This window comes from Notolepis coatsorum (genome assembly GCF_963971535.1).
Source record: "Notolepis coatsorum genome assembly, chromosome: 1".
Classification (NCBI taxonomy): Eukaryota; Metazoa; Chordata; class Actinopteri; order Aulopiformes; family Paralepididae; genus Notolepis; species Notolepis coatsorum.
The window spans coordinates 91,781,644-91,797,732 of NC_140165.1; the positions used below are offsets into that span (position 1 = coordinate 91,781,644).

The 16,089-nt window shown below is 46.2% G+C and overlaps 1 protein-coding gene across 1 annotated transcript in view; it reads right to left on the reverse strand.

Annotated features, from left to right (window-relative positions):
• Positions 1-65: 65 nt before the first annotated feature.
• Positions 66-16,089, reverse strand: part of stk26 (serine/threonine protein kinase 26) — a 128,467-nt gene continuing 112,443 nt past the window's right edge. The window contains exons 8-12 of the mRNA XM_084326496.1: positions 14,377-14,519; positions 13,395-13,491; positions 6,568-6,630; positions 3,904-4,031; positions 66-2,913 (exon numbers count right to left, since the gene is read on the reverse strand). Coding sequence (XP_084182622.1) covers positions 2,898-2,913; positions 3,904-4,031; positions 6,568-6,630; positions 13,395-13,491; positions 14,377-14,519 — 447 coding nt within the window. The 3' untranslated portion in view covers positions 66-2,897. The remainder of the gene's footprint in view (positions 2,914-3,903; positions 4,032-6,567; positions 6,631-13,394; positions 13,492-14,376; positions 14,520-16,089) is intronic.

Here is a 16,089-nt window from a genome sequence, read left to right on the forward strand (position 1 = left end):
AAACATTCACCCGTCAACTGAGTCTGGAGTATATTCACTGCAAATGATTCAACGAACACAAGTAATTCAATCAAACTTAAATATTTATTCATAAAACTCTAAAAGCCCCTAAAAAAGAATTTGCTTTAAAATCTTAAAAGGTTTTCATTTTACATCTCCCAAAAAAAGGTTTTTGTATCCCTCGTGTGTGTGTGTGTGTGTATATATATATATATATATATATATATATATATATATATATATATAAAACATGAAAATATACAATGATCAAAACCTACAGTGTGTCTTTGGTAGAAAACTACAGCAACACTATAGATTAAAGCTCCCTTTTCCATAATTACAGTGTAAAATTATACAACAATAATATTATGCCGAAGCTTCATACAGCTGTTGTTTTATCATCCGCTTGACCTGGACTTTAAACCTACAGGTCAGATCAGTAGACTTGGTTATGGCTCCAGAAAGGTACAGTTCAGCTTCGTCACTCAACACTTTGGTTGCTCGGCAGAAATAAAGAAATGTTGCATAATGTCAAGTACGCTTTGGTGAAGGTTTGTCTCATCTCGCGGCGACAGGATGCCAAGGTTTTATTTACATCAGCCTCAACATCTCCGTCCCCTCCATGTATAAAGATGTTAGCTGCAGCTGAAACCACAAGCATGGCCCTCCAGGCATCCCATCACACTGTGCAACAACCTAGGACGCCGTCCGCATCTGAACAGAACTCTGGAGGTGTGTGACAATGAAGAAACGTTAAATATGGGTCATTTCTGTTGAGCAACGGTTGTCAAAACAGTCGGGAGACGAAGCAGAAATGAATTTCAAGCCTGGCGAGACTTTTGGACAATTTCCTAGGCAGCTCTGACGGGCGGCCCACAGGGTGCGGAATATAGGTTTCCTAGCAACACAAGCTGCCTTTTGTGATGAATATATCCCAATGTATCCCAGCGATAGAGGTTTCCTATGTGATTAAAGAGACAATGCTGATGCAACTCCTTGGGTAATGTTGCCTAAAAAGTTGTTTTATCCACCTGCAACTAATGGCTGTGGAACCAAGAATTCACAAGACACATTCACCATTTCTGCAGAAGAAATTTGGAAGAACTTGGGAGCCCATAGCCGAAAAGTATGTATGTGTGTGTGTGTGTGTGTGTGTGTGTATATACACACACACACAGACACACACACACACACACACACAAACAAACACACACACACACACACGTATATATATATATATATATATTTACCAGTCTAAATACAATGTAATTATAGACATCAAGGAGCTCAAATGTACAGGGTTACCAATAAGAACAATACAAATGTGTGGAATATTGGCATAATATAGAATAATCTGTATCAAGTGCTACTGAACAAAATATGAAGACATCTACAAGTCAAGGCAACTCATGACACAATAATATGAACAGTTTCAGTGTTTCCCATGTAATCATTGTGCAGCAGTGGCGGGAGACTCCATCGTAGTTCCACATTCCTTCCCGTGTTCATTTTTAACTCGGGTTGCAGTGCTAAACTAAAAACCTCTAATTCTAAACATTGTACCTGTCATTATTTGGCCTTTGTGGAAAATTGGTTTAAAATGCAATGTGTAATAAAATATCACGTTTTTCTCATAGTGATTGTCTAGATCTACTCGTGGGTCGCAGTGTTCTGGCTGTGGGGGGGGGGGGGGGGGGGGGGGGGCGTCATGACCATTCAAGCTGGGGGGGCATGTGCATTTATTATTATTGTTTTTATTACTATTGGATGGAGAGTTAGGGGTTCCTTTATTATTATTATTGTTTTTATTACTATTGGATGGAGAGAGCTAGGGGTTCCTTTATTATTGTTTTATACTATTGGATGGAGAGCTAGGGGTTCCTTTATTATTATTGTTTTTATTACTATTGGATGGAGAGAGTTAGGGGTTCCTTTATTATTATTGTTTTTTATTACTATTGGATGGAGAGAGTTAGGGGTTCCTTTGGCTCTCCTGCAGGTGTTGAGGTAGGCTTGAAAATCCTACACTTGGCTATTATTGACCCCCCACTCCCTCTCTAGTTATATAGTGCGTGTATGTAGTTATATAGTGTGTGTGTAAGTGTAGTTATATAGTGTGTGTAAGTGTAGTTATATAGTGTGTGTAAATGTAGTTATATAGTGTGTGTAAGTGTAGTTATATAGTGTGTGTAAGTGTAGTTATATAGTGTGTGTAAGTGTAGTTACAGGAGGCTGTACACTTGGGAAACAAGTTCCTATTGAGATTTGATTGGCAGTGGCGCAGACTGCTGTGTGATGTCATCACAGTCTCATCTGTACTCGTGCTGCTTCCTATGCATTGTGTTTGAAAATACAGCTGTTACCATGTTGTCGGGTACCTTTCATCTGTGGCTTTATCATCCATCTTCAGTCTCTAAATTAGTCACATTGTGGATATAGTCTTTTTATGTGAAAGTATGCAAGAGCGCGCGAGAGAGAGAGAGAGAGAGCGAGAGAGAGAGAGAGCAAGAGAGCGAGAGAGGCTGATATAGGTTGAGATAAAGCTAGTTTGGCTTGCATGACGCCCCCGTGGTCCCTGCCTACCACTGTAGAATAAATATAGGGAGAACACAGGTATAGTGTACATGTAGATGTAGTGTGTGTGTGTGTGTGTGTGTGTGTGTGTGTGTGTGTGTGTGTGCTGCGAGGAGACATCGCACAGCAAAACTCCTCTCTTTTTCCCCCATCATCCATCAGTCTTCTGGATGACATCACAGAGACACAGTATGACATCACAAAGACACAGTATGACACCACAGAGACACAGAATGACATCACAGAGACACAGTATGACATCACAGAGACACAGTCTCTTTTCTCTCAGTCCGTCCTTCCTTCCTTTTGAAACCTTCCCGTCTTCAATTTGTTGAGAATCTGGTGAGGAGATAAGAGCGGGAGAAATGGATGGATGGAAGTAGAGATGGAGGAGAAATGGAGAGAGGAAAAACATTTAACCCTTTCACTACCACACTACCAAAGGGTTCACCGAGACAATACAGAAACAACGACAAAGGGTTAATCCTTTCACAAGCACACTACAGAAGGTTAACCATTTCACTACCACACTACAGACGGTTAACCGTCTGTAGTGTGGTAGTGAGAGGTTAACCTTCTGTAGTGCGGTAGTGAAAGGGTTAATACACAATGACTGGGTCAAACGTTCGACCACTGCACAGCTTGCTGGTTTACCGGCCCGCCGCCACCGAGCCACTTCAACTCATCCAGAACGCAGCGGCCTGCCTGATCTCCAATCTACCAAAGTCAGCCAACGTCAACCCACTTCTCAGGGACCTGCACTGGCTCCCCATCTCTGCACCAATCCGCTTCAAGGCCCTCGACCTAGCATACCGTGCGGTGAGGGGAACCGCTCCCGCCTACCTCCGGGCAATGGTCTCTAACTACACACCCTCAAGACCCCTACGCTCTGCATCTTCTGGCCGCCTCAGACCCACTCCTATCTGAGCCCCGGGAGGGTCATCAATGAGAAGTCGCCTCGGTCCTCACTCCACAATGGTGGAAGGAACTTCCCACCAGTCAGTTCAGCCAAAACCCACCCGGTTTTCTGCCGTCGACTAAAAATACACCTCTTCAATTTATATGACTATATTATTACCTATTATGCTGATGTGTTTATACCACTATGCACTCAAGTTCGACAGTGTTTGACGAACAATGTTACTTACCCTTGTTACTGCCAGAGTTCTACATTCCTGCTGACTTGTAGTACAGAACTTGTAAGACGCTTTGGATAGAAGTGTCAACTAAATGACTAAATGTAAATGTCATAATAAAAAAGGATTTTCAGTTGGTTGAAAAACAATACTATAGAGAGAGAGAGAAAAAGAAAATAAGCATATTTTTATCCTTTCTCTGATGTGATTGACCATCCTATCAGTGATGCCCGGGCAACTGTCCTCAGCCAATCGGATGTTGCGCTCCAGCTCCTCGATAGCCAGTCTCTGCTCTGATTGGTCCTTATGCTGCTGTTTCAACTGCACAAGAAGAGGACAAAAGATGAAGAGTGACTGTGTCTTTGTTTGCATATTTGTGCATACCAAAATGTTTGTGTGGTGTGTGTGTATACTGTAATATGTGTGTGTTGTGTGTGTGTGTGTGTGTGTGTGTGTGTGTGTGTGTGGTGTGTGTGTGTTGTGTGTGTGTCTGTGTGTGTGTGTGTGTATACTGTAATATATGTTTGTGTGCATACTGTAATGCAGGGGTTCCCAATTGCAGGTCCACTTTCTAGGATTCAAATGACTTGGCGGGACAGCCCCGACCCCCTCACCCCTCCCTCATTCAAAATGCAGACATAGGCTACGTGAGAAGACAGAGTTTATTTTGAACAGCTTGTCATTTCAGTTGCATGGAATTCCTTTCAGTTGAATGAAATGCAAGTCCTATTATAGCCTACTGCTGGAAACACTTTAACGGAGGCCTAGACTTTCATGAAATAAAACATTTAATTGTCCATGGCAGAGAAGCGCATCACTAGTTTGTTTAACGCAAATAAAAACAGGCTATTAACGGAATGGAAACTAGATGCGAACGTAACAATAGCATACATTTCACCTTTGAAAACGTCAAACAAGTCTAACAACCAAAATGCTCTTTTAAAAAGTAAATATTAATATTTGGATCAAGCAGAACCATGGGATGGAAATCAGAGTGTATCAATGCAAAAAGTACATCTCCGCTCAAATGCACGTTTTTTAAAGTTGGACTGATATGATGTTGTGGCGGAGGCAGTGGTGGAGGTGTTCCTTCCTAATGATGTTTCTTTGTTGATCCTAATGATGTTTCTTTGTTGACTTTTGATTACGTTCATTGTGGAGAAGCCGGACTCGCAGGTCGATCCAAACATGGCCAGGAAGAACATGGCCAGCCTTTTGATGTTCTTTGGACTCGGACGCGATATTGGACCAGAATTCACAAACTGTCACGGTGTTGCGCTTCCAGCACCTCTGAAGTGTCCCTCCTGTCCTTCCTGTTTCATAATAAAGGTTTTCTATGCTACAAATTTAATAAAATATAATAAAAGCGGCCGCTATCGTCACAGGAGAAGCGTACATACTATTTAAATCATTTTAGTTTTTTAAATAATATAACTTTGCCGGGCCAAATTAAAATGCCTCGTGGGCCTGATGTGGCCCATGGGCCGCCTATTGGGAACCCTGCTGTAATGTGTGTGTGTGTGACCTTGCTTTACTACCCTTGTGGGGAACAAATGTTGTGGCTGGACCTTGATTGATTGATTGAATTGATTGATTGATTGAAAACTTTATTAACAGATTGCAGAATGGGTACAATACAGTACAGCTCAATACACACAATTGTTAAGGGGATGCAGACCAGAGAAAGACTTTCGTCTTGTTTCCACCAGGGTCCCCCATTTTCAATTCATCAGGACATATATGACATACATGACATACAGATAGTCAGTACTGCTACATCTATACATTTATGACATACCAGATTTGCAAATACAGTACTGTTTGTGATACAGAAGGAGTCAAGAAAAGGGAGTATATACATTTGACGTAGAAACTGTACATTGGAGGAGGTTGGGTGGGGGGGGTTGGGTACACTGGGATATTGACAACCATACTGGGTAATTTACATTGGAGGTGGTTGGGGGGGGGGGGGGGGGGGCACACTGTATAAACAAGCAAAACTGTACATTGAGGGGGGGGAGACTCTGTACAAACAAACAAAATTGTACATTGGACTATTGACAAAACCATACTAGGTAAATGACTGTACATTGGAGGGGGTTGGGTTAGGATATTTACAGGGGCCAGTGTTGAATTGCAGTCTCCCGTAGGTGTCTCTTGAGAGAGGTTTTGAAAGTGGGTAGTGATCCACATTCCTTTACAGCTTTGGGTAGGGCGTTCCACATTGATGTGGCATAATTGCTAAACGTGTTTAGTCCCTTATTTGAGCCGAATCTGGTTTAACATGATTTGTGGAGCTCCCTCTGGTGTTGTGATCGTGGTATTCACTGACCTTTGGGAAGTATTTTGCCATGTACATGGGTACCTTGGTCGTGTAGTGTATCTTGTAGACCAGGCCCATTGCAAGTTGCTGTACTCTGTCATCTACTCTAAGCCATCCTAGGTTGTCAAAGTGGGCAGGGGTGAGGTGGGTTCTAGGAGTAAGGTCAAGCAGTAGTCTGACCAGTTTGTTTTGAGATGTTTGTAATTTTGTTTTTAGCGCCTTTGAGGTGCTTTGGTACCATGAGGTGCAAGCATAGTCGTAGTACCCCTGAATGAGTGCTCCTGCCAGAGTCTTCAGGGTATTCTTGTTTACCAGAGAGGAGATCCGGTACAAGAATCGAGTTCGTTGGTTGACTTTTTTTATTACATTGGATGCCATTTTGTCACAAGGTAAGGGGGTTATTTTAGGGTAAGGGAGTTATTTTAGGGTAAGGGAGTTATTTTAGGGTAAGGGTTGGGTAAAGGTTAGGCTAAGGGCATGTAGTTGTTATTACTTAGTGTGGCTCTGTGTGTGTGTGTGTGTGTGTGTGTTTACCTCAGTGAAGACGGGAGAGATAACTGTGGTCAGACTAATGGATTTACTGAGCTTGTCTTGACCCTGAGAGAGAGAGAGAGGAGAGAGAGAGAGAGAGAGAGAGAGAGAGAGAGAGAGAGAGAGAGAGAGAGAGAGAGAGAGAGAGAGAGAGAGAGAGAGAGAGAGAGAGAGAGAGAGAGAGAGAGAGAGAGAGAGAGAGAGAGAGAGAGAGAGAGAGAGAGAGAGAGAGAGAGAGAGAGAGAGAGAGAGAGAGAGAGAGAGAGAGAGAGAGAGAGAGAGAGAGAGAGAGAGAGAGAGAGAGAGAGAGAGAGAGAGAGAGAGAGAGAGAGAGAGAGAGAGAGAGAGAGAGAGAGAGAGAGAGAGAGAGAGAGAGAGAGAGAGAGGAGAGAGAGAGAGAGGAGAGAGAGAGAGAGAGAGAGAGAGAGAGAGAGAGAGAGAGAGAGAGAGAGAGAGAGAGAGAGAGAGAGAGAGAGAGAGAGAGAGAGAGAGAGAGAGAGAGAGAGAGAGAGAGAGAGAGAGAGAGAGAGAGAGAGAGAGAGAGAGAGAGAGAGGAGAGGAGAGGAGAGGAGAGGAGAGGAGAGGAGAGGAGAGGAGGAGAGAGAGAGAGAGAGAGGGAGAGAGAGAGAGAGAGAGAGAGAGATTGCAAACACCCAAAGAGACTTTGAAAACATGGAAAATAACTCAAAACTCCCATACCTACTGGTAGAAATACAACAATGTGCAAACACAGCAGCAAGATTTGTGAGCTGCTGTGACAAGAAAAGGACATCCAACAGAATACAACCACCATAAAGACTGTCAATCATACAAGAAATTCCTTCTGTAATGTACTGATTTCTTTTGATTTCTCTTGTTTGATTGTTTTGTTTGGCTTTGGCAATGTAAACGTGTGTTTTAATCGGCAGGAGAGAGAGAGAGAGCTCAAAGCCGTATATGATATAATAGCCCCGCGGTGCGGTCGGAGGCAGCTCAAACTACCTGTGTTGTATTAAATTAATTGATTGATGTTTAACTTGTCCCTGTGTGTCCAGTCCTTTCGACTAGCAAACGTCTGTATTTAACGTTACCTCAGGATACCACTGTCTATTGTATTTAGTTGGTTAGCTATTTAGTTAATGTTGATAGCATAGCATCAATGCTAGCTCGCTGGCTACAGCTCAACACCAGCCATGGGGATACTATTTACTAAATGATGAAGGCTTTTTAATCGTCAAGGTAAGAGAGGATTTGTCATGATCAACTGAAGGCGTATGCTATGAAACAGTATGTGCTTGGCTACTACTTGGGTTTTCAGAAAAAGTACATTTAGCTGTAAAAGCCTGATCAAGCTCAATAGCTTCTGTAACACTGTAAGGGAGATGTCAATCTGTTGTCTACGGTGGTTGTGATGTTGGCTGAGAGTTTGCGCATGCGTGGTAAGGGAGAGCTGGGCTATCGCGTCATCGGTTCAGGAGAAGACGCGTTTAGCTTGTAAAGATGGTGACGCAAGGGGGGCGTCTTCAGAATTGCGCACTCTAGAAGCCGGTCTCAGAAAGTAGCGTCTTCAGGCTGCCAGAACGCAGTTCCGTGTGGATGAAAGGTGCAAACGATCAAATACTTTGCCTGATACAACCGAAATTGGGCTTAAACGGTCTCCTTCTCTCCCTAAACGTCTACTTCTCTCCCTCAGTCTCCTTCTTCTCCCCCTCAGTCTCCTTCTCTCCCTCAGTGTCTCTTCTCTCCCTCAGTGTCTCCTTCTTCTCTCCCTCAGTGTCTCCTTCTTCTCTCCCTCAGTGTCTCCTTCTCTCACTCAGTGTCTCCTTCTCTCCCTCAGTGTCTCCTTCTCTCCCTCAGTGTCTCCTTCTCTCCCTCAGTGTCTCTTCTCTCCCTCAGTGTCTCCTTCTCTCCCTCAGTGTCTCTTCTCTCCCTCAGTGTCTCTTCTCTCCCTCAGTGTCTCCTTCTTCTCTCCCTCAGTGTCTCTTCTCTTCTCTCCCTCAGTGTCTCCTTCTCTCCCTCAGTGTCTCCTTCTCTCCCTCAGTGTCTCTTCTCTCCCTCAGTGTCTCTTCTCTCCCTCAGTGTCTCTTCTCTCCCTCAGTGTCTCTTCTCTCCCTCAGTGTCTCCTTCTCTCCCTCAGTGTCTCTTCTCTCCCTCAGTGTCTCTTCTCTCCCTCAGTGTCTCTTCTCTCCCTCAGTGTCTCTTCTCTCCCTCAGTGTCTCTTCTCTCCCTCAGTGTCTCTTCTCTCCCTCAGTGTCTCCTTCTCTCCCTCAGTGTCTCTTCTCTCCCTCAGTATCTCCTTCTCTCCCTCAGTGTCTCTTCTCTCCCTCAGTGTCTCTTCTCTCCATCAGTGTCTCCTTCTCTCCCTCAGTGTCTCTTCTCTTCTCTCCCTCAGTGTCTCTTCTCCCTCAGTGTCTCTTCTCTCCCTCAGTGTCTCTTCTCTCCCTCAGTGTCTCCTTCTCTCCCTCAGTGTCTCTTCTCTCCCTCAGTGTCTCTTCTCTCCATCAGTGTCTCCTTCTCTCCCTCAGTGTCTCTTCTCTTCTCTCCCTCAGTGTCTCTTCTCTCCCTCAGTGTCTCTTCTCTCCCTCAGTGTCTCTTCTCTTCTCTCCCTCAGTGTCTCTTCTCTCCCTCAGTGTCTCTTCTCTCCCTCAGTGTCTCTTCTCTCCCTCAGTGTCTCTTCTCTCCCTCAGTGTCTCTTCTCTCCCTCAGTGTCTCTTCTCTCCATCAGTGTCTCCTTCTCTCCCTCAGTGTCTCTTCTCTCCCTCAGTGTCTCTTCTCTCCCTCAGTGTCTCTTCTCTTCTCTCCCTCAGTGTCTCTTCTCTCCCTCAGTGTCTCTTCTCTTCTCTCCCTCAGTGTCTCTTCTCTCCCTCAGTGTCTCTTCTCTCCCTCAGTGTCTCTTCTCTCCCTCAGTGTCTCTTCTCTCCCTCAGTGTCTCTTCTCTCCCTCAGTGTCTCTTCTCTCCCTCAGTGTCTCTTCTCTCCTCAGTGTCTCTTCTCTCCTCAGTGTCTCTTCTCTCCCTCAGTGTCTCTTCTCTCCCTCAGTGTCTCTTCTCTCCCTCAGTGTCTCTTCTCTCCCTCAGTGTCTCCTTCTCTCCTCAGTGTCTCTTCTCTCCCTCAGTGTCTCTTCTCTCCCTCAGTGTCTCCTTCTCTCCTCAGTGTCTCTTCTCTCCTCAGTGTCTCTTCTCTCCCTCAGTGTCTCCTTCTCTCCCTCAGTGTCTCTTCTCTCCCTCAGTGTCTCCTTCTCTCCCTCAGTGTCTCCTTCTCTCCCTCAGTGTCTCTTCTCTCCCTCAGTCTCTCTTCTCTCCCTCAGTGTCTCTTCTCTCCCTCAGTGTCTCTTCTCTCACTCAGTGTCTCTTCTCTCCCTCAGTGTCTCTTCTCTCCCTCAGTGTCTCTTCTCTCTCTCAGTGTCTCTTCTCTCCCTCAGTGTCTCTTCTCTCAGTGTCTCTTCTCTCCTCAGTGTCTCTTCTCTCCCTCAGTGTCTCTTCTCTCCCTCAGTGTCTCCTTCTCTCCCTCAGTGTCTCCTTCTCTCCCTCAGTGTCTCTTCTCTCCCTCAGTGTCTCTTCTCTCCCTCAGTGTCTCTTCTCTCCCTCAGTGTCTCTTCTCTCCATCAGTGTCTCTTCTCTCCATCAGTGTCTCTTCTCTCCTCAGTGTCTCTTCTCTCCCTCAGTGTCTCCTTCTCTCCTCAGTGTCTCTTCTCTCCCTCAGTGTCTCTTCTCTCCTCAGTGTCTCTTCTCTCCCTCAGTGTCTCTTCTCTCCCTCAGTGTCTCTTCTCTCCCTCAGTGTCTCTTCTCTCCCTCAGTGTCTCTTCTCTCCCTCAGTGGCTCTTCTCTCCCTCAGTGGCTCTTCTCTCCCTCAGTGTCTCCTTCTCTCCCTCAGTGTCTCTTCTCTCCCTCAGTGTCTCTTCTCTTCTCTCCCTCAGTGTCTCTTCTCTCCCTCAGTGTCTCCTTCTCTCCCTCAGTGTCTCCTTCTCTCCCTCAGTGTCTCTTCTCTCCCTCAGTGTCTCTTCTCTCCCTCAGTGTCTCTTCTCTTCTCTCCATCAGTGTCTCTTCTCTCCATCAGTGTCTCTTCTCTCCTCAGTGTCTCTTCTCTCCCTCAGTGTCTCCTTCTCTCCTCAGTGTCTCTTCTCTCCCTCAGTGTCTCCTTCTCTCCCTCAGTGTCTCCTTCTCTCCTCAGTGTCTCTTCTCTCCCTCAGTGTCTCTTCTCTCCCTCAGTGTCTCTTCTCTCCCTCAGTGTCTCTTCTCTCCCTCAGTGTCTCTTCTCTCCCTCAGTGTCTCTTCTCTCCCTCAGTGTCTCTTCTCTCCCTCAGTGTCTCCTTCTCTCCCTCAGTGTCTCTTCTCTCCCTCAGTGTCTCTTCTCTCCCTCAGTGTCTCTTCTCTCTCTCAGTGTCTCTTCTCTCCCTCAGTGTCTCTTCTCTCCCTCAGTGTCTCCTTCTCTCCCTCAGTGTCTCTTCTCTCCCTCAGTGTCTCCTTCTCTCCCTCAGTGTCTCTTCTCTCCTCAGTGTCTCCTTCTCTCCCTCAGTGTCTCTTCTCTCCCTCAGTGTCTCTTCTCTCTCTCAGTGTCTCTTCTCTCCCTCAGTGTCTCTTCTCTCCCTCAGTGTCTCTTCTCTCCCTCAGTGTCTCTTCTCTCCCTCAGTGTCTCTTCTCTCCCTCAGTGTCTCTTCTCTCCCTCAGTGTCTCTTCTCTCTCGCAGTGTCTCTTCTCTCCTCAGTGTCTCTTCTCTCAGTGTCTCTTCTCTCCTCAGTGTCTCTTCTCTCCTCAGTGTCTCTTCTCTCCCTCAGTGTCTCCTTCTCTCCCTCAGTGTCTCTTCTCTTCTCTCCTCAGTGTCTCTTCTCTCCCTCAGTGTCTCTTCTCTCCCTCAGTGTCTCTTCTCTCCCTCAGTGTCTCTTCTCTCCCTCAGTGTCTCTTCTCTCCCTCAGTGTCTCTTCTCTCCCTCAGTGTCTCCTTCTCTCCCTCAGTGTCTCTTCTCTCCCTCAGTGTCTCTTCTCTCCCTCAGTGTCTCTTCTCTTCTCTCCTCAGTGTCTCCTTCTCTCCCTCAGTGTCTCTTCTCTCCTCAGTGTCTCCTTCTCTCCCTCAGTGTCTCTTCTCTCCCTCAGTGTCTCCTTCTCTCCCTCAGTGTCTCCTTCTCTCCCTCAGTGTCTCTTCTCTCCCTCAGTGTCTCTTCTCTCCCTCAGTGTCTCTTCTCTCCCTCAGTGTCTCTTCTCTCCCTCAGTGTCTCTTCTCTCCCTCAGTGTCTCCTTCTCTCCCTCAGTGTCTCCTTCTCTCCCTCAGTGTCTCCTTCTCTCCCTCAGTGTCTCTTCTCTCCCTCAGTCTCTCTTCTCTCCCTCAGTGTCTCCTTCTCTCCCTCAGTGTCTCTTCTCTCCCTCAGTGTCTCTTCTCTCCCTCAGTGTCTCCTTCTCTCCCTCAGTGTCTCTTCTCTCCCTCAGTGTCTCTTCTCTCCCTCAGTGTCTCTTCTCTCCCTCAGTGTCTCTTCTCTCCCTCAGTGTATCCTTCTCTCCCTCAGTGTCTCTTCTCTCCCTCAGTGTCTCTTCTCTCCCTCAGTGTCTCTTCTCTCTCCTCAGTGTCTCTTCTCTCCCTCAGTGTCTCTTCTCTCCCTCAGTGTCTCTTCTCTCCCTCAGTGTCTCTTCTCTTCTCTCCCTCAGTGTCTCTTCTCTCCCTCAGTGTCTCTTCTCTCCCTCAGTGTCTCTTCTCTCCCTCAGTGTCTCTTCTCTCCCTCAGTGTCTCCTTCTCTCCCTCAGTGTCTCTTCTCTCCCTCAGTCTCTCTTCTCTCCCTCAGTGTCTCTTCTCTCCTCAGTGTCTCTTCTCTTCTCTCCCTCAGTGTCTCCTTCTCTCCTCAGTGTCTCTTCTCTCCCTCAGTGTCTCTTCTCTCCCTCAGTGTCTCTTCTCTCCCTCAGTGTCTCTTCTCTCCCTCAGTGTCTCCTTCTCTCCCTCAGTGTCTCTTCTCTCCCTCAGTGTCTCTTCTCTCCCTCAGTGTCTCTTCTCTCCCTCAGTGTCTCTTCTCTCCCTCAGTGTCTCTTCTCTCCCTCAGTGTCTCCTTCTCTCCCTCAGTGTCTCCTTCTCTCCCTCAGTGTCTCCTTCTCTCCCTCAGTGTCTCCTTCTCTCCCTCAGTGTCTCCTTCTCTCCCTCAGTGTCTCCTTCTCTCCCTCAGTGTCTCCTTCTCTCCCTCAGTGTCTCTTCTCTCCCTCAGTGTCTCTTCTCTCCCTCAGTGTCTCTTCTCTCCCTCAGTGTCTCCTTCTCTCCCTCAGTGTCTCCTTCTCTCCCTCAGTGTCTCTTCTCTCCCCCTCAGTGTCTCTTCTCTCCCTCAGTGTCTCTTCTCTCCCTCAGTGTCTCTTCTCTCCCTCAGTGTCTCTTCTCTCCCTCAGTGTCTCTTCTCTCCCTCAGTGTCTTCTTCTCTCCCTCAGTGTCTCTTCTCTCCCTCAGTGTCTCTTCTCTCCCTCAGTGTCTCTTCTCTCCCTCAGTGTCTCTTCTCTCCCTCAGTGTCTCTTCTCTCCATCAGTGTCTCCTAGCAGCCAGGACGAGTGCTCCTCTCAGCCAAAGCTCATTTAAGCCACATGCACCTTCTATGTGTTTTCACTATTAAACCTATATTGATCATGAAGATCCGTCTATGACATAATTGATGAGTCCGGTTCCACCACAGAGAGAAAGAGAGGGAAAGAGAGGGGGAGAGAGAGAAAGAGAGGGGGAGAAAAAGAGAAAGAGAGGGGAGAGAGAGAAAGAGAAAGAAAGAGAGGGGGAGAGAGAGAAAGAGAAAGAGAAGGGGAGAGAGAGAAAGAGAGGGAGAGATAAAGAGAGAGGGAAGCAGCAGAGCAGGGGGAAGAGATTTACTATACAATCATTTTCTTCTCAACACACTCACCGTTCCATTGAGGGCCAGTGGATTTCTTGGTTTCTTCTTCCTGACGGTGGTGAAGGACCATTCTGGAGACTGGCTGTTCTCCTTGTTACTGGACTCACTGGACGGACACACACACACACACACACACACACACACACACACACACACACACACACACACACACACACACACACACACACACACACACACACACACACACACACACACACACACACACACACACACACACACACACACAGCTTAAATCTAAAGAAAATGTAATAAAAGAATGTCCTGGACCTCAGGCCTCATGGAGGACAGGGTAGAAGAGTATCTGGTGCTGCAAAAACAGCCAAAGAGCCTCACTTGGTATTAACCCTTTCACTGCCACACGACAAAAGGTTAACCCTTTACTATCACACAACCGACGGTCGCGGTTAACCGGCTGTCGTGTGGCAGTGAAAGGGTTAACCCTCCGCGTGTCGCCGCAGTGAAAGGGTCAACAGTGTTGGTAGTGCGGCAGTGAAAGGCTCAACGTGGTTTGCATGTGTCGTGTTGGTCTGATGTGTGGGTGGTGGCAGAGGGGGCACAGAGGTGTCGTGTTGGTCTGATGTGTGGGTGGTGGCAGAGGGGGCACAGAGGTGTCGTGTTGGTCTGATGTGTGGGTGGTGGCAGAGGGGGCACAGAGGGGGGGCGGGCTGCTACTGCTGGCCACACCTCAGGCTCTACCGAGAGAATAAAGTCTGGGGAAATTAATATAACTAACCATAATAAGTTACTAATATATACGTCTATAATATATATTTAGCCATCACATATAGCCATCATAATATATATCGCTATATAGTAACCTTAGTATCGTGTGCATTCTTCCAGGCCTCTCTTAGTAGAACCTGAGGTGTGGCCAGCAGTAGCAACCCGTCCACTAAACACCCACTGGACTCCGACCCACATATCAGACCAAAACAATACATGTAAACTGTGTAAACAAACGCACGCTTACCTGTCCGAGTCATCAGAGCTGGAGTCACTATGTCCCTCCTCCTTCCACCGTCGGTACCTGTCAATCAACTCGCTGAGATAGGACGTCTTCTTACAGTGTTTCACTATGAACTTGTGTTTCAACAACTCCTTAGCTGTAGGTCTCTATAGAGAGAGAGAGAGAGAGAGAGAGAGAGAGAGAGAGAGAGAGAGAGAGAGAGAGAGAGAGAGAGAGAGAGACAGACAGAGAGACAGACAGAGAGACAGCGTTTCGCTATTAACTTGTGCTTCAACAACTCCTTAGCTCTATGTCTCTAGAGAGAGAAACAGTGTTTCAATAATTTCTTTTGCCACCAGGGGGCAGTATATGAAAAATATATCAACAAAGATAGTATATTTTAGTGTTTATCTTTCTAAAGTGGTTACCAATGGTTATACACAGCCATGTTGGAAGAAAGAGAAGTACATACACCGGTCCAATGCTTACAGACTCACTCACACACACACAGTCCACATGCCCACCCAGACACCAGCACTTCTAACTAATCATGAGCGTGAATGTCTTATTTGTGACATTCTATCAAAATCAGTTGCACGTTACAACAGCGCATATCTAGATAAACGTGGATGAACATAATATAGATTTTTGGTAATTTTGTTTGATTTTAAATAAACAATGTCTTGGCTTTCAGAATAGCAAACTCTTTTCTCCAGATTCAGATGATAATTACAGTTGGAGCTTGTAAAGACATGATGAACACTTCAATCTACTCTGGTCCTGCTCAGAACTCTCCCTCCCTCTCGCTCTGTCGCTGAGATTATGAAAGAGAGGCTTAGCTTCATACAAGGCAGGGATGGGTTTTCGTCTGATTTCAAATCAACAAAGTCTTGGCTTTCAGAATGTTTAGATTTGATCATCAGAGTCAGATGATAAATAAAACGTTGACGCTTGTAAAGGCAGGATGACTAGCGGAGAACCGCTGCACCGAGCTGTTCCTCCTCCTCCTCCTCCTCCTCCTCCTCCTCCTCCTCCTCCTCCTCCTCCTCCTCCTCCTCCTCCTCCTCCTCCTCCTCCTCCTCCTCTCCTTTACTACAGGTGTCCCGAAACAAAGCCCCGGATGAATGACACGTGTTGTAACAATGTATCAATGTTTGTAACAATGTATCAATGTCTGTAACAATGTCTGTAACAATGTATCAATGTCTGTAACAATGTATCAATGTCTGTAACAATGTCTGTAACAATGTATCAATGTCTGTAACAATGTATCAATGTCTGTAACAATGTATCAATGTCTGTAACAATGTATCAATGTCTGTAACAATGTATCAATGTTTGTAACACAGCAGTGTCATCACAATAGAGAACATGTTCATCTTTTTCTTGTTCGCCCAATAACGTTAACGTCGGGAAACACACACGCGCACACACACAACTGTCTTACGTGCAACTTTCCTCACAGCAAGAACACAAACCTTGTCCTCTACTTTAGTTAACCTAATCAATACACTGAATTCACATGAACAACAAATAGTAAGATTGTTGAACACCAATATTATGAGAGGGGCAGCCCTGATGAGCAATGGATTCGACTGATTAGCAACTTTTTGACAGCACCCACAATCCATAATGAGCTGGTGTGTGGGTGTGGGTAGATATGGGCGTGCACGTGAGAATGGGCGTGCACGTGTATGTGAGAATCATCATCACAATTTTTTTTTTATGACGTGTGCA